Genomic DNA, 24,491 nt, shown 5'->3' on the forward strand with positions numbered 1-24,491 from the left:
ATTATCTAAGAATCTTAGGGGTTTAGAAGAATAACAACAAGTACTGTATTGATAAGACTAATAAGGCATTTGAGAAGTGAGCATTAGGAAGTATTGAAACAAAATCTTCATAAAGCTAAAACAAAGAATTTGTGACAGAACAGCAGAGGAGGAAGGGGAGCATTCTTTCTACAAAATAGCAGAAATAATGCATGAAACAAAGGAGGGATGTATAATTACCAGGGAAGTACTGTAAACATTAATGCATATAAGGAGATGCATGCAAATGATTTTATAGGGGTTATGTATACAGTAAACTCTCAATTATCCATTGTATTTCAACCAAACCCTGTGCCGGTTAAAGCAAAATGCTGGATATTGCATATCCGGTGCAATATTTGGCTTTGAGCCGGATATTCTGATTCTATCCATCTCAACCCTCTATCCTAAAAACTTTACCATGAATAAAAGATGAAAACTATGCATATAAAAAAAACACAGTAATGACACAGTACACTAATACAGTACTGTACTTAGTGTACTGTTGTATGTACAGGCATACCCCTGTTTAACGATGCAATTGGTTAAGTGAAAACCCTTCACTAGGCGGGGTATCATATCTTGGGGTAGATTTAACGTGTAAAGTATAGGGATTCTTTTTTGAGCGTTGGGTTTCCAACCAAGTCATAAACCCACCCAAATGAGTCCTAAAAAAGTTTACAACCAATCTAAATGGCCTAACAGCTGTATAAGAAGCTAACATAAGCCTAAAACCAATGCCCGTCTCACTTGTACCTGGTCTAGATCACTAGAGGATGCAATCTCCGACTTGTATTCAAACTCAGTAGAGAAGAAGCAGCAGCATTGTATACAATCCCACCATCTGACAGTCCTGAGGCAATTAAACAAACATCGGTTGTGAATAATAATAATATATGAATGACACAGAATCGTCCAACGGAGAATCGTTGATGTTTTGACAGGGACTTCTCTTGACAGGGAATGCAATCAATGATGCAGTCGGGATAGCCTGTTCAAAGGCCCCTCTTTCTGTCATTTTAGTTACTGTTCTGGTTGCTGAGCTTCCTTGTTTTCCTCTCTCTTATTTTCCAACATTTATTTAGAATATCTGATCTACATAAACTCTTCCCTTCCTAAAAACTCTCTGTTGCTCCCCATCTAATTCCTCTGTTACTTCACTAACTCCTACCATATACTTTTTCTGTTATGCTAAGAAGACAAATGTCCCTGTGATTACCACACACTTCTTTTTCCCCTTCTCCTTTGTACAGGGGAATAATTATGCCTTACTTCCAATCCTCCAGGACTCTGTGAGAGTGTCAAGGTTGTTTAATATCAGATTTAAGTAAGTTGTATACAACACAGTGTGGTCCATGTATAGTGCTTCTCTTCCACTCCACTGAGCAGTTTCTTCATGTGTAGCCAGAACAGTCCAGCACAATTGGTGTCCAACCTGCATCATTTATTCATTTTCTGCTTTCATGACCTCACTCATGCCCACATCAGCAGATTGAACCATCCCTGCAACAAACAAGATGCTGCCAGGTGGGTGTATAGTTGAGCACTGTTTATGGACCACCCTGTATTTCATTGGAATTACTTCTCTCTAGGGGCGCTGATGAGAAGCCTACTCATGGTGGTGCTGTGTACCCTGGGCGAAGTAAAGCAGCTGTGGCGTTCTCCCAGAAGCCAAACCTCTTCATATTTCCCTGCACCTCACAATAGGGAAGGACCATGGTCTGACCCTGGCGTGATGCTGTCTACCACAAGGCGCTGCTATTATCCTAGACTCTGCATGTATATTACTGTACTGTACCTGTAGGGTACCTGTAGAACTGCCCCATGGAAGCAATTGCTTACCTGTGGTTGATGAGTCTGCTCAGCCAGATAAACTAGGGTTAAGCAACAATAACAACAAAAACAACATCAAAAAATCTGTACAACAGCATCTCACAAGGTGAACATTGCAAAATTCAGTTGCTTATATTACATTTATTACTGAAAACATTAACAGAATGTATCATGAACACCTTCTTATGTAAACCTTCCTTTTCAGTCTCATCTCAAGAAACTCTTTGCTGGAATTCACTTTGTGAGATTTAATGAGAGTAACACCCACATTGTTTCCATGAAGAGTCTGGAGGGTGAAGACGTGCCATTGAAAAAACCTGTAGAAATAACTAATCAAGTTGAGGTAAGTATATTAAAATTGTTCTTTATTTAAGATACTTGGTACCATAGGTGGATAAGAACCGTTGTCATGTAAGTTGCAGTTTGTACATAAATGATCATTAAAAAAATGTTTACTTCGGGAGAGAGGTTTTTCATAATAAGAAATTTGTTGTAGAGATAAAAGTGATATCAGATGCATTGCCCTGTACTGTGCTGCAGATCAGTAGCAGGTGCCTTTGGTGTGTTATCATTTGGTGACAAACATCCCTTGCCTATTTTATGTCTGACTACTTGCATCAACAGCAGCAGCTTCTCTTTGCTTTTGTAAAAACACCCCTCCAACCTCACCACCATCCCCACCCTTTCTCCCCCCCACCCCCTCCCTATCCCTCACTTTCCACCTCCACCCTACTCACCCACACCCACACCCCATCTCTCCCAAGCACCCAGCCCCCCCTCCCCACACCATCCCACAACCCCCCACAACCCACACACGCATTACCACCACCACCCACAAATCCCCCACCATATTGCATCCGCCGATTATGCCTGTCCTGAGCGTGTGTCAGAACATTCCGATGCCCGTCTTCTAGGGGTTAAGCTAAAATACACACTGGTGATTTTCAGTTTCCTTCACAAAGAAATTTTACTGGCATAATGTGAAATGGTGTACTGTACTGTTTGTTGAAGTTCGGGTGTATTAGATAGCTTTTGAAGAAAAATATTCCAGCCCTCTCAGCTCTGGTGAGTTTCTGAAGGTCAGAATCATTGGCGTTGCAGCATGCACTGAATGAGGTGAAAGGAGTCAAAGAGGGAGGATGGATTGTGGAAAGGAGTAAACGAGTGCCATTTGAGCTTTTCCTCCTTCCTCCCTTGTCTCTCAGCTGGTAGTGGTGATAGTGTGGAAATGGATTGTTTGTTAGGTGAAAGGGGTTGAGGATTGGGGAGGGGGAAAGAGGGGGACAAGAAGAAAGAAGGACTTCTTTATGGTGTGTATAATACTCTCGCGTCCAGTACGTGTTTGTCCAGTACTATTTTCATCCAGTATGGCAGGGGGGGGGGGAAAAAAAAATTATTACTGTAGTATGGATTTGTTGGGCTAGTACGGATCGGCCGCGCAAAGTGGGCCAAATCCGAGGAGTTCTTCTCTAGTATTGACGTGCTGCATCCAGTACTATTACCCGTGTGCACTTGAGAAGATGGCCAACACCAAGGAATGTTTCCCTAGTACTGCCGTATCAGTCCAGTACGCCTTCCTCGTGACTGGTGGCATGTGCCTGTCAAATTACAGTATTGCATTTCCCCCTGATAACGAAGACAACGGTGTGTCAGTGTGTGACTATGAGGGAGGTTGAGGCAGAGAGGCCTCCTCAGGATCCTGAAGGCCCTCCTCCAGGAGGTCAGTAGGACCTCCTACAGCCTCGGAAACCCCTCCCCCTTCTCCTCAAGCACATCACCACACACCTTAAAGGTTGGTAAAATCATAGTTGTGTCAAAATGTAGTTAAGTTGATTTTGGGGGGACTTTTTCAAGGCCTGTCTGACATTATTTAATTATCCCATAAGGTCTGTTGTTTGTCCAGTATGGAATTAGTCCAGCACAATAGTACTGTCTGACAAAAATACCGTGCTGGACGCGAGGGTACTGTATGTGACCCAGTGACAATGAATACACTAGCAAGCAAGCAACATTTTAGCCCAGGTTTAATTGAAGAATGATCTCAAATACTCTATAGCCAGAGCAGTGGCTCATAACTATACATTTTAGCTTGAACTGTGGTTTTTATTGATAGCTGAAGCTAGGTTTCTTCTTCACTATCTCCTACGTCACAGTAACAGAACACAGAAAGATTAGTTTTTGTGTCATTCTTTATAAGCTTCGATGATAATTCTGTACAGAGTATATGTTATTGCTTATTGTACTGTTTAACAGGACTGGCTGAGTAATCTGAGTGAGGAGATGAAGAAAACTCTGCAGCAGCTGCTTACTGAGTGTCTGAGTGAAGGTCGTACTGAGTCAGGCATGGATCCTCTCAAGTATCCCTCACAGGTACTTCAGTTACTACCGGTACTTGTTTTGTCCTATAGGTTTTAACTCTTGAGCTAACCACACACAACTTTCCCAGCACAGAAAAAGAAAAAGAGGTTTAAAGATATCATCATGATCTTTTGTATTTCAGCGGATATATGTGAAGACGGAATTTACAAGTCCCAGCCAGGGCTCAGACAACATGCCTAACCACCTTGCTTGAATAGTTTACAGAATGTTAAGTGAGAGTGACAGGAGTAAAGCAGTAGACATCCTTTACATAGATTTTCAAAAGGCATTTGACAGAGTGCCTCTTCTCAGACTAATATCAAAAGTGCCTGTACTCAGTATTTATAGGGAGGTTACATTCTGGATAGGAAACTGACTAACAGAGAGGAAACAGGTCTCTATATGGTACATGTTTCTTCCTTATCATGCCATTTGCATAATTTTCTAGTAACCTAGCCATATCTATGTGTGTCTTAGCGTATGGTATGTATATTTGTAGTGGGTCTAAATTGTTGTAAAAGTGAAAATTTGAGTTTACAAGTGGGGTGCCTGGTACCAGTTAAGATAAATCTCGTAGGTCATGTGCTTCTGTTATCTTGCAGTTTTGTTGTCATGCACTAGGTATGGTACCAGTTATGTGCAATAACCAAGGATCATTGTAGTGCAATGAACATTGATGCCTTCATTACGATTATAAGTATCCATCCATCATCCAATCTTGTGTTGCCCCATGAGGAGCATAAGAGCCCAGGGCTAGGCAAGTTGGTCCTGACATTTAAGATGAGAGTGAGTGATTATAAGTAAATAGAGTAAATTTGTGTTTGCAGTTTGCAGTTATTTTTTTATTTTTATTATTATTTTTATTTAGGGAACCAGACTTCCCACATAATTTATTACCATATGGGCTTGCAAACCAGATGATGGCCCTGCAGTTCAAGGAGAGAAAAATTTTATGACAAAAGAACAGCATGACTGGAAAATAATGTAACACCATGAAGAGAGGATTGGCAAGAAAGGAAGTGTAACCTATACAGAAGTGTGTATTTGTTTGATTATGTTGATTTTAATCTAGATTGTGCTCAGAATTTGCTTCCTTCGTAATGATCTAACTTTCATTGCTTATATAATATATCATACCATGCATGCTTGGAGTAGTTAATTTTTCTTCCATGGTACAATTGGTAAATAAACCCTGGTAGTTATCTGATTACATAAAGTTTCCTAGCATTATTATTATTATTATTTTTATTTATTTTGTTTGTTTGTTTGTTTGCCAACTCATTCTACATGTTATTGTCTAGATCTCTTTAAGAGACTATTTTGACAGATCCTGTGCCTGGCAGATGCCATTCTCTTCACTGAGCGCTGTGAGGAGTCCATCAAGGAGGGTCGTCTTACACATTTCAAGAAAGAGCTTGAGGTATTTGTAACACCAGTAATTCCATATTGTACCTTGTATCAAGTTTTAGACTAAGTATTTAGAGAAATTTGTTCTTGTTGTTACTGTATTCAGAATGTTAGGAGTATCATATTGTACGCAGAAAAGAGAAGAATGTAGCGAGATCCAGAGAATATGTGAAGTAAAACTGGATGTCCTCAAATGAACTACAGCAGACTCTGCGTATTCATGAGCTCTGTAAGCCTGGATTCCTAATATGCGGATAGAAAAATGCCGTACCAAGGATGCCTTATGTACAAAAAAAGTATGCTGGTAGCACAGACCCAGACCCAATTTTACCAGTGTTTGTCTGATTGATGCCTGTGTTGGCTTGGGACGCAGTACACTTTAAACTGCCTGCTCAGTGACATGGTTTTATTAATACTCGCAGAATCCTCTGCATGTCTTTCTCCATGTGCTGGACAAGCATGTGCAGCAGTAACCTTGACCAAAGTTAACCCACTATACTGATGTACCGTTTCTTTGTACCTTGAAACAGCACTTTCTGTCTACAGTGTATGTGGTAATGCTCTGCTCTCAGTTGAGATCTAGCATTACTTTACCCAGAAGTGGTGAGCCCAAACAAAAGTGCCTGCCTCAAGCAGTGAATGAGGAAATGTTGTGCTGTCTGGACAACCATGAATTTGTGTGAGGCATGGTTAATCCTTAAACGGTGGGCTACATTCTGATTTTACACTGTTTGGCAGGTTATTTTGGAAAAAAATAATGTGTCATGAAATCAGGCAAAACATGCATAAATGGATCAGAATAGCTGAAAAAACTCAGAATTTGATGTTACTCACTCCAAATTGCGCGCCGGTTGGGACGTGGTGAGAGGTGAGTAAGAGATGTGGAGGCATGTCAAGGTCACAACTGAGAGCAAGTGGGTAGAGGGTCTTGTTTTCTGTTCTTATTTGTAATAGCAGACTAAAATATATTATTTTTACATTATGTACACTATTCTTTGTCTTCATGGTGCACTTTGAACACTACACACTATGTATAGGTACCGGTAAAATTTTTCATAGCTTACGTCTCTACAGTTATGATTTTACATATGTAGATATTATGGACAACTGTTCATATTATCACAGCTGTTCACACTATGTTTCAGTGTTTGGTATTCTGCGAAGCAATCAATGCAGACACCCACACACACTCCTGGCATATAATAGGCCTGGGGAATATGAATGCTGTCTGGAACCTCAAATGCCTTTTCCTTGACGGACGCTCTGGAATGTTGACTGCCTTTTAGGGTTAAGACCCTTAGGGCTGTACTATAAAAACTAAATGCCAGTAATGACTAACATGAGCGTCTTATGTTCCTGTTTTTCATACCATAAATAAATTTGCTGTTCATGCCAGGCAATTGTCACCTGGTTATGGCATAAAATACTATTGGAATGTAACTGGAGGATAAATGCCACAAAAGACCCTCCTTTCGTATAACAAATTTAAATGGTCATAAGTACGATAGCTGTTTTTTTCATTTATAAACACTGAATAATTCAGGAATAAATTTTCCTTAGGAGGCTAAAATATATGAGAAATACATGGCTGTTCATAAAATTTTACAAGACTAAATGTTTCCTTAATGAATATGAGTAAACAAAAACTTTCATGGTGGTGACATTGTAATGGAGTGTATAAATACCCATGTTGCTTAGAGGCAATGTGGAGGATCCTCTCTTTGGCTCATTGGTAACGTGTGCGCATATGAGGCGTGGGGGCCTGGGTCCAAATCCCTGTCAGACCAGTGATCAATTTGGTAAGTTTCGGTTTGGTCCATTACAACATGGCGCATAATACAGTATTGGAGTTAAGATAATAAATTGTGCATCCTAGTTTGTTTCAGACTACCTGTGTACTTTCTCAATAGATTTTTGAAATGACAATTGTTTGAAAGTTTGTGTTAGCCAGCTCAGTGCTGTGGTTAATACATTTGAGTGCAAGTAAGCTTCTGCCTTTAACCCAACAACATCACTGTGTGACAATTCATGCCTATGAAAAATCTTGAAATAAATGATGTGTAAGAAGAGTGTATATATAATATTACACTTATCAGAGTTGGGTCAGTGTTGGTAAATAGTTAGTTAAATTTATATTTTTCACTAGCCATAGTGTACTGTTACAGTTAAGTTACAGAAATCGGTAATAAAACAAAGACAAATTTTTATCAGTGCCAACAAGTATGTGCAGTCACTTAAGTTCTTTAATTGAAAAATGTGATTTGTTTTCACACCAAAATAAATTGATAAGCTCGTGTTGTTAAGATAGTTAGGTAAGGTTACCAGATATGAGTGAATTGGTTAGTTAGGATGCTGGCTGAAATATTTACCTGTTTCAAGCGCTCAGATTTGAGCATAGGTGTGTTGGCTTTAAAGCAAAATTTGTTAGGAAATGCAGATTATTCCATGAAAATTAAAAAAAAAAATTCTTGAGGCATCTTTCTATCCCAAGAGCTTTTCTTACTTGTAAGTAGCTACAGGCCTAAGGAAATGGCCTGTACCATGCATATATAAAATAAAATATAGTTAATTGGATAGAAATGACAGTTATTGTATTGGAAGAGTGGGTGGGTGTAGACAAGGCATGGAATATTGGTTAGGGTGGAAGGATTATACAAAAGCATGAAATGTGCAGCTAATCAGTGGCTGACAAACACGAAGTACAGTAATGAGATAAATGTTTAGTGAAGGAGACAAACATCAAGCATATAACCAGTTTAGGAGAGAGCTAGGAAGACAGAACAGTAAACAGTCTGAAAATATATAAAACAGAACTGGTTGAAAGTACTATGGAGGTGGAATGATTTCTGGGAAAACGGGAAAGCTTATCTAGCAGACTGGGACAGAAAAAGAATTACTGTACCATGTAACTTAGGAAGTCATTGCACACTTCTTGAAAGGAAAGGTAATAAAGAATGTGAGTACCAGAGTAGTATAATTACAGAGCTAAACTGGAAATTTACAAGTAATACCTGAAACAGGGAAGGCAACAATTATGTGGAAAAAAAAACGAAAAAAACTATAGCTACGGTAGATATATCGAAACTGAATGAACAGCTATTCCAGTACACACATCTGATAACCTATATTTTCCGATATGGAATGCTGGTCATGGCTGGATGATAGGTGTAGAAGGAAACTGCTGAAAAAGAATGTAATGTTATTGCATCTCTCTTATGTTGGTGCTGCAGTGGGTGTCACTATTCAACCAGTTTTTTAAAGAAGCAGTCTTCATGCTAAAAATAATTCTCCAGTAGCTCTGTATTTACATCTTCCAATATAAATTTAGGAACACACGATGTACTGCTGCATGAGTAGAGGTGCATATAACCTGGATAAACTGCTGTATAATTCATAACTGGTGAGCTGGCTGGAAACAACAGGGAAATCTATGAAGTATGCAATAATACATTCACTTTGCTCTTATGAATTCAAATCTGGATAAACTCAACAATTATTTCATGCAAATAACTGCAAAAGAAGGATAAATCATAATTCATTCTGAGCCTATACAGGACACTGTATCTTGCTTGTAAATGCATTCTCTTTATGCATTCTACCATCATTTGCTACCAATTCTAGCGCAAATATACTTATTTCCTACATAAAAATAACAGTTTAGAATAGGTTAGCAAAGTGTCTGGTTTATTAAACAGAAGAAACTTTCAAAATTTGCACGCTTTTAATGCTCATACAGATCATTCTCTCCCAGTCTATTGACTGTCATGGCCTTCAAACACCAGAACTGGGTTTTGCCAAGACTGATGGTCCAGATTTTTTATAGTAACGATGACTGATGCTCAGGAACGTCTGACAACTGAGCATTGCTGTTAGACCACCTGAACTCTTGGTTTTTTTGGTCATCATCATCATCATCATCATCACCTGGACCTCCTTTCCCACCCAGGGGCAGGACCCTTAATGTAATTGTGTCTGCAGAGAGACAGTGACTCTGCATGTAGTGACAAGCTAACTTATTTCATGCTTTCCAGATAACCTATCTGTTGGGTAGGGGAAAAAGAATATTACCCTGCTGTCCCTGCCTGCTAAATTTGCAAAAAGAGACAGGGTGGTGCAGATAAGGCTCACAGCACTCTCCACCTGTGCGAGGGGTACATTTCCTGGTACTGCATTCCTTCTCTGCACACTCCCCAAACCAATCATGTTTACAGTGGTTCTGCTTTCTCTGTTCCCATTCATCAGGCTTTCAAATTATTCTTTCCATCTGGGCCTTACTTCATCCCTATGGGTTAATAATGTACCACCTACATCCTTCACACTTTCACATTTCTTTCTGCTTTCACTTCTACATTTCTGGACCTCTTTCCAGAATAACTTTCTATTTTCAGAGTAGTTTGCATTCATTTTTCCTCCTAGATCATCATTTACCTCCTTCATTTTCCTCTTCATTAGTCTTTTTATGTGCTTCTTGCTCTCAATATATTCAGTTCTTATTTCAGTTGAACCCCTGTCCTGTAACCACTTTAGCCACTTCTTCTTCTTTTCTTCCACTGCTCTCTTAACTTCTTCATCCCACCATGCTGTACCTTTCTTCTTTGTTGTTACTCTTGCCACACCACACACTGCTTTAGCATTTCTAACTAAGCAATCTCTATATGCATTCCACAGGCTGTCCAGATCCATTTCATTCTAATTTGCTGATTCTGACTCCTCCCCTACTTTGGTCCTATATACATCTGCCATTTCTTTGATCCTCAGCTTCTCAACTTTCAGTCTTTCTCCCTAACTGCTCCTCTATCTCTTGGTCCACCTCACTCCTCTCAGATTGATCTTGCTTTCCACAGTCGTATGATCTGACAGACCTCCACATCGTCCTCTCACAGCCCTCATATCAGCAACCATTCCCAGCATCGACCTCTCTGCAAGCACGGAATCAGTCGGGCTCCTTTCAATATGATCCCTGTTCCCTCTATATCATGTATATTTATGTGCATCTTTGTGCTTGAAATATGAGTTACAAAAGCACAACCTCCTTTCCTGACACATATCCTTCAGTCACTTCTCATTATCATTTTCTCCTGGTACTCCATTGCAACCTGTTATGTCATCCTCAGGACGAGTGCCTATTCTTCCATTCATATCGTTCATTACGATCACTTTATAGATTCTGGGCATTTCTCTCACTGCTTCATCCAGCTCATCCCAAAACCTGTCTTTCTCTCACTCCCGTCCTCACATGGTGCATATGCTACAATCTCTACCACTTTCACATTCTCATCCTTGAACTTGACTTACATACTCCTCTAGCTAACACATTTCTAATCTCTCATGCCACTCTGCCACACCTCATTCATCAGCAAAGCAACTCCTTCCTTGCATCCTCGTCACCAATTCATGCCTGATCTTACACATTTTACACCCTCCCACTCCTCCACTTCACACCCTTTCATCTTTGTTTCACACAATGCCATCACAGCATATCTACCATTCTTGAACACATTCACCACTTCCACCCTCTTGTTCTCCTCATTCACACCTCTCACATTCCACATCGCCATGCAAATCTTCCCATTTGGTTTGGGCTTCGACAGGTATTGGGCCCTCCAAGGCTATCTGAAACAACTGCCATGATTAAGTAATTTTGGATAGGGGAATCTGGGGGACACTTAACCCTGCCAAAAACCCTGGTTATATGGTTACCACCCAGCGTAGTAAATGGTTTCCTGGGTACAGGAAACCATTTGGCTTGTTACTCAGTGCAGAGACCATAAGGCATCCCTACATTGAGAGAGTGGATGATGGGCACCCCCCATCTACCACATAAAAATCACTTAACAGAATAAACTACAGCCAACCTGGCACAAAAAAATAGAACACTAATGCCAACATAATGGATAGGCCTGCAATGGGGCAGAGGGAAGTAGGCACTCAGATTCATAAGAATACTAAGGGCAAATAGACATGAAGATATTCTGTATAAGAAACTGGAGAGCAGCTTAAGTAATGTGTTCACCTGGATTATGGACAATTCTCTTGATGTACAGTATGTACCTGTATGGTGCTGTGTAGCCTGAGTTCTTTTTTTCAGGAGATGAATCATTGACAGGGCCAGAGGAAATTCTTTAAGCCTCATGAAGCATTATAGTTGGAGTAATGTGCTTACTCCTCAGCTCTGAGTTTGGGCTGATTTGTCCAGTCACCACTTATAATGCCTGTATGGTGACGTAACCAGCTCTGATAACCTTTTTTGTAGGGTACCTCCAAAGGGAAAGAATGGAGAATGAGAAATAGTTCTGTGTAAATATAAGTACATTATACAGTATGTAGGAGGATTAAGATGAAAATAATCATGTGCCATAAACTCTTATGAGTTAATTCATGTTCTTTCTTTAAGGTTAAGCTGGAGTCGTACACAAGTGTGGACCTGAGCAGTGGAGAGTCAGGGGAGGAAACCAGTGACAACCATGTGTTGGAGCTCAAACTGAAGGCTCTCATCCTGGACACAATTCATAACATTGATGTTGTCAGCACACTTCTTGCCGCTGCTGCCACCACCACCTCTGACTGGGCTTGGCAAAAACAGCTTAGGTAAGCAGGAACTGACCCTGTGTTTTGTGAAGAGGGGGGTTGGGTAGTGAAGTGTCCCTCAAGGGAGGTTCAGGGGCATCTTGCACCAGCAATATATTAAAGTTTCAGTGTCAAATGGTGCATTCTGAAGCATACTTAGACTGAAGATGGAAGTTTGAAAAACTACTGTATTTTATTGATCATGGATCTTATGGTTGCCAGCCATGAACAATATTGTGCTGTACTGTATAGATCAAAATAAAATTTAAATCAGTCGGTGTCATATCCACTTGCTCGCAATGAGAGTGAATTCAAGAACATTATTTTTCCATTAGCATAACGTTCTCCCTACGTGTCAAGTGGGGTTGGTGGAGAATTAGTGCCCCTCCCTGTAAAACAATTAACTCTAAGCCCTTGGCCACCCCGTTTGGGATACATGGTGTCTGGCAATGAATGAATGAATGAAGATGTTACTGATACAGTATTAGGTGCTATGACATTCTTGTGATAACTCGGTACACAATACCCCTAGATGCAATACCCCGGCTTAATGATGGGGGTAGAAATACCACCATACCCCGCCTAACGATGGCCAGACCCCAGTTTAACAATGGGTTTTGATTTTTTTTTTTTTTTTTTTACCGATTTTGATGATAGACTAAAATTGTGTGTTTAGGTTGATTTATAAACTGTTTTTAGACTTAGATTAATGTGTTTTAGCTAAAGATGGGGTGAACATTGTCATTTTGGGGTACAGTTTACTAAGCTTGATTTTTTTCAGACTTATATTTGACAATTTTCAGATTTTATTTGTTGGTTTTAGTGAGTTACTTACAGGCGTTAGGCTTAGTTTAGCTTCCTTGATAGCCGCGAGGCCATTTAGATAGGCTTTGAACTTGTTTTAGGGCTCATATGGGTGGGTTTTGGACTTGGTTTGGGGGGAAACTCAAGACTGGTAAACGCTCCACATTGTTTTACGTGCTAAAAGTACCCTGATATACAATACCCCATCTAACGATGGGGCTTTTATCTAACCAGTTACATTGTTAAACCATGCCACTTTCAAACTTTTTTCTTTGCTTTTTATTCCCTCTTTTCTCCCACTCTTCATTGGTACCACTTCCTCAATTTCTAATCCATAACTCATCAGTAGAACACTGTCTTTTCCTCCGTTTTCTGTTCATTTTTTGCCTTTGCTTCCTTTACTAGCTTTTTTATTTTAGCTCTTTTTCTTCCTCATTTGCATCTCTCCATATCCACATTTTCTTGAACCCCTCTTTGTCTGATAAGTTCCATGTTCTGTTAATGATTTCATTTACCATTACCTAAGACTTAAACTTTACTTAAAGTGGCCTCTTCCCTCCTTCCTCATACTTTCCTGTCCTAAACACTTCTTCAGTCTCTTCTTGAGCTTCGTTGTTACCTTCCATAACGACCGTACTGATACTATCTCTTTAACATTACTCAGTTCTTCTCTTTCCCTTTCTGATCTTACTGTCGTATGTTTTTCTTTTACTCATGAAATTATCACGCATTTTTTCTTGTCTGCTACATCCCTGACTAAAGATTCTCCACTTCTTAGTACCCTACCCACTTCCTTCTCCACTTTTTCCTTGCTTTGTTGTTCTGTAATCCCTTTCAAATTTATATTTTCTTCCTCTTGAATTTTTTTCCACCCCTTGTGTTGTTCCTTGATTTCCTTAATGTGTTCATCTTGCATCTCTGATTTGATTGGAGGAGGGGGGGGGGAATACGTCCCATAGGCACCTCCCTTGATTGATTTGCCTCTTATAAATGTAGCCTATGCTAGGGGCAAGATTATGTGAGAATGCACAGCAAGTCCAGAACTAAGTTTTTGTCATATATATATATATATATATATATATATATAAAACAACTAGTGCTAATTTATCCACAGATTTTACATGGAGGATGGAGGCATGGCAATTATGAAGATGGTTGATGCCCAGTTTAATTACACCTATGAGTACCAGGGCAATGCACCTAAGCTAGTACACACACCACTGACTGATAAATGTTACCTCACACTCACACAGGTAAGCACTAATTTTCAGTTATAATCCATCTATCTATCTATAGCCCGACGCCCTAATCTCGCAAAGGGTGGCTGCGGGCAAAACACCTCCAAGTCGCTCTGTCACCCACCATTTGACTTCCCATCCCCCCACTTAGTATGGTATGTGTGGTAGGTGGGAGCACCTGCCATCCACTCACTTGATGTAGTGCTACCTTCATGTAACTCTACACTTAATGACAAACCAAGGGATTTATGTTAATGCAGAAAATCATTTATTGTGCTGGATGGCAACCATATAACCAGATGACCCTTGGTGGTCTAGTGGGTTGAGGCACTCCAGTTGAATGGGGCCTGCAAGGATTTACATCCAGGGGCAGGCTGGGGTTTATTGCTTACATAATGCCTCTCTGGGAAGAATGAGGCAGGTCACTTGCCACATGTGTCAGGTCTGAGTAGCCTACTCCTGGGTCCATACACTTGGGTAGTAGAGGATTGGGTGATGGATGAATATAAAGATACAATACTCTTTTCACATTTTTGTAAGTTATGTCAGTATTAACATTTGCAGTGTACTAGATTGTGTAATGAAAAATTTATGTTTTGCTTTATCATTGCTGTACAGTAAGTTGTAAGAGCAATACCCTGTATTCACTGCTTCTGAAAATAATACAGCGACTACTGCAGACACTTATATTAATGGTTGTATTTGACTGTTAATTTGATTCTTTGTACTCGATATAAAAAAAACACAGTTTTACAAGACAAAATGTTATTGTTGTTGTTGTTGTTGTTGCTACTGCTGCTGCCATTTCTGCTGCTGCTTTACCGTGGTCTGTCTGGCCAACCAGCCCCATTGACCACAGGTAAGCAGCTGCCCCTGTGGTGTCATCCAGTACATTCCCTACACTGTTGATACTATGTCAGCACCGTAATGTGGCTTGCTCATTGCAGTACACCCCTATATGCATAATGATGTGTGGGACTATTCTGCAAATGGGGCATGTCATGTGTGATTCCACCCAGCCCAAATCTAAGCTGATAACAGAAGAGGGCTGATTGATGTTCCAATCTAAACCCAGCTTGGTGAACCTGATCTGCTTTATTTAAGGATACATTCAAAGGGGAAATGGATCTTCTAATACAGTGTTCTGAACAAGATGTTGTATTGCCTCGTACATGAAATGATTATGTAACTGTTTCTTCATTGCTAGTGTTGGAGTGACTGAAGGTGTGATATTGTTGAAGAGGGTCTGGTAATTTTTTGTGTGGTGAATATTTTTTTGTGTTTAGTTACGCCGTGTAGCTCATTTAATGACAGGAGTGTTAGGTGTTAGTGCAAGCTTCAGTGTAATACTGTGTGCTTCATATGCCAAAATATTCTTTGAGAGGGAGGACTTTATTTTCAAAATGTAATTGGGCTGTAGGAGTGATATTAGTGCAGCCAGTAATGATGCATATAGTGTTGTTCTGTAAGGTCTGCAATCGGTCAGAGTGCATTGAGTCTGAGGGCGCACTGCTCCTTGATGTCATGTATTTAATCCTTTAAAGTGAATCCAGCATCATATGTCACTCTAAGGACTTATTGAAGGAGTGTGTGGCACAAATACATTGCTGAGTGTAATGTGCTAATGATTGCTGCTGGTGATGAGTGTAGTGGTTGATTTGATGAGCTATCGTCAATCTGTTGGCCTTGACCCATTCCCGAAGTGTGTTGGGGTGGTCTTGTTGCAGTGTGTGGACCGTATGTGTGATTTGGTGTGTGGTTGTTTTGGTAATGTCGTCTGCATATGAGGCAATTTTTCTGGACAGTTGGGATGTATGAATGTCATACATTAATAGGTTGATAAGTGTTGGTGAAAGAATGGATCCCTGTGAAAGTTTGTTATGGTAATTTTGTGTTCATGATGTCTTTCCCTGCTATGTAGCATGTGCTTGTATACCAGAAGTACAGAAGTTGGCATCCCAGCATTTGGTATTATTCTCCATGTTTGTGTTGTACATTTTGGTGATCAGTTTTCAGAGGTATGGCATCATTGGCTTTACTTATGTCTAGTGTTATGAGAACTGGTTGCGCTGGTTGTTAAGTTAATGCCATCAGAAATGTGTTGCATGTGGTTGGTACATAATGTGTTTGTGAAGTGTAGTGCCTTAAAACCATGTTTTGAGGGAACAGGAGTGCCATGAGGTGTGACTTATGTTATGAATTTGGCATTTATTTATGTTCAGTGGTGTGCTGCGACGTATTTTGGGCCTATATGAAGAAGGAAGTGTTAGATTCATGTTTAAGTATAATGATGATTGTTCCATATTTCCTGATGTTTAGAATGCTACAGTGTGCATGAGTATTGCACTCTTAGTTGCTGATATTTGTGATGGTTTGGAAGCAACGTTGGGTCTGGTTAGTACTTGGATGAGTGACCGCCTGGGAACACCAGATGCTGTTGGCATCCCTACGTGTCAAGTGGGGTTGGTGGAGGATTAGTGCCCCTCCCTGTAAAACAGTTAACTCTAAGCCCTTAGCCACCCCATGTGGGATACATGGCATCTGGCAATGAATGAATGAATGGATGCCATGTAGTCGTAAGTGTTTCAGATGAAGTTTGGTGATGCCATCTGACTGTGTGCTTGTAGAGTTCTTTGCATTCTTGATAGTGTTATGTGTCTGCTCTGGACTGAAGGGGGTTATGTTATGGTTGAGTGGAAAGCACTGCCTATGCGAAGATGGTTATTCTAACTCAAAACATGTTTGTTCAGTGGTCCATGAGTGTGTCTGTCAGTTTTTTGTTAGAAGAAATATGTTTCATTCCTTCCTTCCTCTTCTGTTTTTCGTTCTTTCATTCCTTCCTCTTCTGTTTTTCGTTCTTTCATTCCTTCCTCTTCTGTTTTTCGTTCTTTCATTCCTTCCTCTTCCTTCTGTCTATGGATGACTACGCTGTGAGACAAGCCAGATGGTTTCCTGTACACCAGGAAACCGTATACTACACTGGGTGGTAAGAATATAACCAAACTATGGTGCCTGGCGATTTAGTGGGTAATTCACTCCAGCTGGATTGAGCCTGTGTAGGTTTATACCCATGGGATGGTTGGGGTTTATTGCTCACATAATGCCACTCAGGGATGAGTGAGGCTGGTCACTCTCATCTTAAATGTCAGGACCAACTTGCCTAGTCCCAGGCTTCTACGCTCCTCGTGGGCAACACTGGATTGGATGATGATAAGAATTGTGTTTGATGTTAAAAGTGGTGGTGGCATGGGTTTGAAGGTGCTTGTTTATGATTTAGTGATGCTGTTAAGTGTTTTGTAGAGCAGAGATGGGTCAGTGGTGTGGTTAACTGTTGTTACAAAGCACTCTAGTTTTCTGTTTCACTGTGTTAATTTTTTCATCATTTTCATTGTTTAATTACTGGAACCATATGATGATGTCGTGGGTGTGTGTGTTCTTACCTAATTGTATCTTAACGGGATTGAGTCAGGCTCGTACTGTCCCGTGCATTAAACCATTTTTATCGTACATATACTTAAATTTATGAATTGTTTTGGCACACACTATTTCATTCGGTAGTGCATTCCACAGATCTATTGCCCGATTTGGGAAACTAAATTTCCTTACATCTTTATCACTTCTTTTTGTGTAGTTTTGTGCAGTGTCCTCTTGCTGATGCTTCCCCATACGTTATATACTCATTGATGTCAGTTTTCTCTTTCCCTGAGATGCATTTACACAGCACACCTAGGGACATAAAACAATCACCACACAAGCATTATCAAACCATTTACAGCAATATCCTGCCCCCAGACTTTCCAACAACAATGAAGAAACAACTTTATACTCACTTCATCTGCAGGGCAATATGACACCTCAGTCAGAACACTATATTACAAACCCTGTTCTTGATATCCACCCATTAGAAGTGCCCTCAAATATGAATGAGTTCATCTAGCCAGGACTTAGAGCAGGACATCACCCAGCCCTCCTCAGCTATCAGCCTAGATTTAGGTTGGATGGTATCACAGATGATACACACCCAGCATAAAGAATAGGCTCACACAGCATAGCACGCATAATAGAGCACTGCACAGCATATACCACACCAAGACAGAGACACAATGGTGTGCTGAAGTTATGGGGCACCCTCGTAGGAATAGTTGCTTACCTGTGGTCAACAGGTCTGCTTGATCAGATAGACCAGGGTTGAGCAACAGACAACATAAATAGATATTCTCTTTTTCAGTATGTGAGGAAAACTATGTCTAGTGTATAAACATGCTAATAGATAGTAGATGAATGGCTTTCATTGTCATTGGGAGATACTACCATGAGAGTGAAGTGTAGCTAAATATATCATAACTAGCTACATGATAAGACTTTTTAGGCAGGAATTATTCAGCCACAAGTACAGTAAATAGAGTCGGAGTCCAAGCTGAGACTCTCACATTGTTAAAAATCTTAATAAACATCTTAGATTCGATTCTTTGTTTCTTGTTTTCTTCCCTTTTTTCCAGCAACTGTTGGAAAATACAGTAATTAGCTGCTCTTGGCACTTGGTTTAGTGACCAGTCCATAGAAAACATCAGCTTTATCATGGCCAACTTCAGAATGGGGATTTTTTAACAGGAAGCATGACATAATTTGTATGTATTCATGCATGTTTGTATGTATGATTGTAAGGACAGAAGTACAGTAATGATGCTGGATGTATTCAGCTAAATGCCGTATTACATCCTCACTTCCAGACTGAACTCAAGACTGATATCTTCTTTCAGGGTATGCATATGGGCCTTGGTGGCAATCCCTATGGTCCTGCAGGAACTGGCAAGACAGAGTCAGTGAAGGCTTTGGGTGGCCTGTTTGGACGTCAGGTTCTGGTGTTCAACTGCGATGAAGGCATTGATGTCAAATCCATGGGGCGAATTTTTGTGGGTTTAGTGAAATGTGGAGCATGGGGCTGCTTCGATGAATTCAACCGTCTTGAAGAGGCTGTTCTTTCTGCAGTTTCTATGCAGATACAAACCATCCAGGCAGCACTGAAGTCACAAGCCACCACAACCACACTACTGGACAAAGAAGTATGATAGAGGAAAAAATTTTAATTTTGTCATAAGTTGCTGCTTGATAAATTTTTTGGTGGTAGCTTCTGGTGACCATCATCGACTCACTTGATGTAGTGCTGCCTACGTCTTCCTACACCTTTATCATTCTTTTTCTGTGTCTGCCTTCCTCTCTTCCTGTTTATCCCATTTTTCCCGTCACTTTTTGTTACTCTTCTTTCCTTTTCAGGTGGGTTTACATTGAGTGACAAGCCTTATGGTTTCCTGTAAGCCTGGAAATCATTTACAGTTCTGGGTGGTAACCATATAATCAACCCATACTTGTTCCCTACGTGTCAACAAGTGGGATGGTGGAGGGCTAATGCCCCTCCCTGTTAAAAAACTAACTCAAAAACATTCCTTGCAGGATGATAGCATCTGGTATAAGTAGATAGATAAATTTTTTAGAGTGCAGAGTCTAAGCTTGAGTCTTTAGTTGTACAGTAACCCCTTTAAGACCCGGATGCCCAAGTCCCGGACGTTTCGGGCATGGGTCCAAAAATGGCCAATAAATATCAGAATGCGAAGAAAAAGCCAATATGTGTTCATCCCTACTCTAAATTGGCGGCGCAGTGACAAACAACTGTGTTTTGGTGCATAGTCCGGTGATGTCCACTAGAGCGCCCTTGCATCCTCCCCAGTTCCCGCCTACCTACTGTCGTGACTGCACATTCATCATCATGGCTGCCCACGTGCTCACTTTTGTGGTGGACAGTGAATAAACTGCAATACCCTGTACTTCGCCACTAGACCACATGGAAATTTACAATGGTGTGCATTGTTAAGAAATTAGAATTCAGGAAAACCAGCCTCTGAAAAAAAAAAGAAAAGTCACTTCCTGCCCAGTTTGTACATTAACCCATGGTGTCCGGGTGTCATGTACTGTGTGCAAGATGGCCCGGAGACATCCAGGTGACATGTATACATGATCTCGTGTTTCACGACATTGAATATTACGCGGGTTATTTCCACCACACACAGCCACTGGCAACCCTCCTTCCTGCATCCCAGTCACGCTCTAGTTATCTGCATACATCCGTAATGGATAGACCTATGCAAAAAGTTTTCCCTGTGTCCAGATCCCCGACTGATCGCCCGCAGCCACCGACTTCTACACCAATGAAGTCCAAAGACAAGAAGAGAAAAGGTCTTCGTGATAGTGTGATAGGGAGAGAACTCTAGGTGACGTTATCACCAATTGTGAGTGGGGAAAGTGACTTTTCCTCTGAGGAATACGACCTCACCATGATGAACATGACACCATAGGAGCATGACAAGGGTGCATGTAAGTGTGCCTTAAGGTGGGAGACAGCATGGTAAACCAAGAAGGTGAATGGATATGGAAAATGCATATACAGTATAAGAGTGTGTGATATGAAAGTTAATGTTGGTAGGAAACTTGTTGTGGACTTAGTTGAATGAATTACATGTATGTACTGTACAGAGGACCACTGTAACAAGGGTTTGGCACCTTGCTTTTTAATTCCATGATTGATCCATTGAGTTCTGTCAGGCAGGTAGTGTGAAATGCATCTGTAAAGGAAAATTATGAAAAATTTTGTGATGATCTTTGGGCCTGAAGTACACAACAGTCAGGATTCCAGGGGTTTGAATGGTGGGTAAATGAGTGTCTGGTCCATTTCACTGGGCATGCTAATAATAGTTCTTCCTCTATCATGCTTTCTCTTTCCTTGCTTCCTGGAATCTATCTCACCACATCCATAGGCAGAAAAAAATATGATGATGATGATGAGGAGGAGGAGGAGGATGACAAAATAAGTGTACACCAGTGCATTTAAAGATTAAAAGTATTTTTTTTTAATAGGTCAATGAAACTCACTACCATAAGCACCTGTACTGAAGTCCATCTTGCTGCCTTAATGTTTTCCTCTGCATTCATGCTTCTTGGTCTTGGGATGACTGTATTGTATCTGAAAGTACAGTCAGATTAGCCGTGCAGTGATCTTGCAAAGTGCAGGACATGGAAGAATGAAAAGAAGTTTACATAATTTGGGACATTATCAGGGAATTGCTGTACTTAGTCATTAGTCCTTCACAGAAAGTCATACTATTTAAGTCACATTTTGTTCTTTCTTTTCATCGTCTTGGTTTGACTGTTTGAAATAGATATCTTAGTCAAAACATGTCAGTATCAGGCATCCTTAAACCATTAAATGTGAACACCTTTCCTCCTTGTAAGCTGGTTTTTTGTTTTATTTACCTTAAGAATTTTTCATAATTTTATGTCTATTACATACTAAATGACAGATATGTAATCTGCAGATATATATTGTGATTTATTTTTTACAGGTACCAGTTGATCCTAACTCTGGGATTTTCATCACAATGAACCCAGCAGGTAAAGGTTATGGTGGACGTCAAAAACTTCCAGATAACCTGAAGCAGCTCTTCAGACCTGTTGCCATGTCCCGACCTGACAATGAACTCATTGCTGAAGTCATCCTTTTCAGTGAAGGGTTTAAGGATGCAAAAAGTTTGGGGAGGAAACTTGTGGCCATCTTTAGCTTGTCAAAGGAGCTACTCACCCCTCAGCAACATTATGACTGGGGTCTACGAGCACTTAAAACTGTACTCAAAGGTTCAGGGAGTCTTCTTCAGACATACAGGTGGGGAGAGTGAAGTGTTAATTTATGTTGTGCATTGTACTTTTTTTTTAAGCTAGAATACTGTACTGTACATACAATTTATGAGCTTGTTCAAATGTAATGCCCTACTGGCTACTTCCAAGATATAGGTACAACACCAATTTACTGGCATTATATGGTCTGACACCTCTTTCAATCCAGAAAAAATTACGAGAGGGCACTTGAAATTCCCACACCCACCAGACTAGTTTACCAGGTGGCTACAGATATTGTTGAGTGTACCAGTTGCTGCGTGATCACTTGGATTGCCTACACTGCATGGCTTCGTGGTGATCCGTGTATTTTATCTGTTTCTTATGTCACTTTACTTCCATTTAACCCTAGCTATGGCTTTTAAGAAAGATGCATGTGGCAGTGACGGTGTTAAATGTAAACAGCGATCTATTCCAATTCAGTCAAAACTTCCTGATTGTGATTGATTGGTCTGCCAAACTGCTGCATTGATGAAACCCCACAATAACGAATTAAAGTAGTAAATGGAAATAAATGTTACTTGGTTCAGGGCCCGCAAGTTTACATTCACTTTTTTTTTTTTTTTTTTTTTTTTTTTTTTTAAATACTAAATAATGACACCTAAAAAGATTGGAGAAACTGGATCAGTAATGTATGCACTAATTCTCCTACTCTCAGTTGTGACCCAGACAACCTTTTTCTCTATTTCTCCTAACTAACTTTGTGAGCCAACACTTTTATCAGTGTATTTTGTGTCTGAATACAAAATTCTCACAATTAACCGGTCCTAACCATCAGTTCCTGCTCTTGTGAATATGACACTTCTCATCACATTTCCTGTTCCTTTAATTAACACTTAGACTGCTAGAAGCCAGTTTAGCAGCTTGACTGGTTCACTGCCACAAGCCACATTACTGGCTTTGTCGGTTCGCTGCCAGATTAAGCCAGTTTTGTGGCTTTAGACAAGCATCTTTATAAATTAATCCAGAAGTAATGTAAAACTTTCCAAACCTCCCACAATAATTATCAAAATTTTAGCAGAGGTAATAGACATCATGTGGTAGAAAAATAAGTGGTAGTTATTACTTCATAATTGATGTTTCAGACAGTATCCTGCTGTTACCAAATGAAGCGACAGTAAGGTAGCAACTTATGTGCTTTTTTATGCAACACCCAGTGTTTCTTAGGTTTGTCTGGACACAACCCTAGATGCTCTGTGTGTATAAGTTCAAAACCTGATGTCTATTTCATCTTTGTGTATTTATATTTTCATTATTTTCAGATCTTATGTTATGTCATATTATTTCTTAACAAAATAATGAAGATAGTTTTTTCATGTTCTATTTTTCAAGGGAAAAAAAAGGCATGTAAATGATCTATCTATCTATCTATCTATCTATAGTCCGACGCCCTAACCCCGCAAAGGGTGGCCGCAGACAGAACGCCTCCAAGTCGCTCTGTCACCCACCATTTGACTACCCTCCCCCCAACTCACCCCCCCCTCCCTCATATACCTTTCAACTCCATCCCTCCACCTCATCCTTGGTCTACCTCTCCCTCTCCCTCTCTCCACCTCACCTACATACACCCTCTTAGTCAGTCTTTCATTCTCCATTCTCTTCACATGTCCAAACCACCTCAGTGTATTTCTCCTAATCTTCTCAACCACATCCACATCCACCCCAGAGCGTTCCTTCACTTCTTCATTCATCAACCTGTCCCTCCACGTCACTCCACATGCTCCTCTCAAGTAACTCATTTCCACTGCTCTCACTCTTGACTTGTTCCCATCTTGCAAGGTCCATGCCTCGCTTCCATACGTCAGGGTAGGGATCACAATACTGTCATGCAGTGTCTTCTTAACTTCCATACTCACCTCCCTATTTCTCATCACTGCTTTCAGTGTACCAACAACCTTCCTTCCCTGCTGTACCCTTTCACACACTTCATCCCCCAAAGTTCCATCCTTACTCATCACACTACCCAAGTACTTGAATGCACTCACATTCTCCATATCCTCACCATCCAACCTCACTGCACACTCTGTGACTTCATTCCTCTTAGTGACACTGCATTATAGATATTCATGGAGGCAAAGACAAAAACTTTTTTTTTTTCTAGCATTGTATGTCAGACCATAAGTAGTCATAAATATAATTCCGATATATTTATAGACGAGAATTATTTTATTGACAAGTGATGGAGTCTTTGCTACGTGTTTGCCCGTTATACTGTACTTTTTTTTTCGTTAACTCCTTATTCATTGTTACTATGCTTATTTCTCTCCTTCCATCCCCTTTCCAACTTTTTGCTTACTTCAGAATTATTGCTTCCAGAATACAATATCATAATATTCTTTCAACTTCCTATCTCGTCCTCACTCACTTACATCACCTTTCGTCTTCCCTTCTACCTATTCATCTATTACCAGTTTCATCTATTTCTCCAGTCTTCAGCATTTTCTGCTAAGTAATGGATAGGGGATCATAGAAACAGACAAAAATATAATATAAATGATTCTATATCTTATTTGTATTATAAAAGAGAATAATCCAGATTCATTA

At 40.2% G+C, this 24,491-nt stretch overlaps 1 protein-coding gene across 1 annotated transcript in view; it reads left to right on the forward strand.

Annotated features, from left to right (window-relative positions):
• The window catches only part of btv (dynein cytoplasmic heavy chain beethoven), a 228,401-nt gene that overhangs the window by 98,068 nt on the left and 105,842 nt on the right, over positions 1-24,491 (forward strand). Inside the window, exons 23-29 of the mRNA XM_080284359.1 lie at positions 2,057-2,194; positions 4,105-4,221; positions 5,537-5,629; positions 12,011-12,204; positions 14,102-14,240; positions 18,986-19,288; positions 21,620-21,936. Coding sequence (XP_080140485.1) covers positions 2,057-2,194; positions 4,105-4,221; positions 5,537-5,629; positions 12,011-12,204; positions 14,102-14,240; positions 18,986-19,288; positions 21,620-21,936 — 1,301 coding nt within the window. The remainder of the gene's footprint in view (positions 1-2,056; positions 2,195-4,104; positions 4,222-5,536; positions 5,630-12,010; positions 12,205-14,101; positions 14,241-18,985; positions 19,289-21,619; positions 21,937-24,491) is intronic.

The sequence above is a fragment of the Coenobita brevimanus genome, chromosome 101, assembly GCF_032717465.1.
Source record: "Coenobita brevimanus isolate Jiangsu-jjx chromosome 101, ASM3271746v2, whole genome shotgun sequence".
In the NCBI taxonomy this organism is placed as follows: Eukaryota; Metazoa; Arthropoda; class Malacostraca; order Decapoda; family Coenobitidae; genus Coenobita; species Coenobita brevimanus.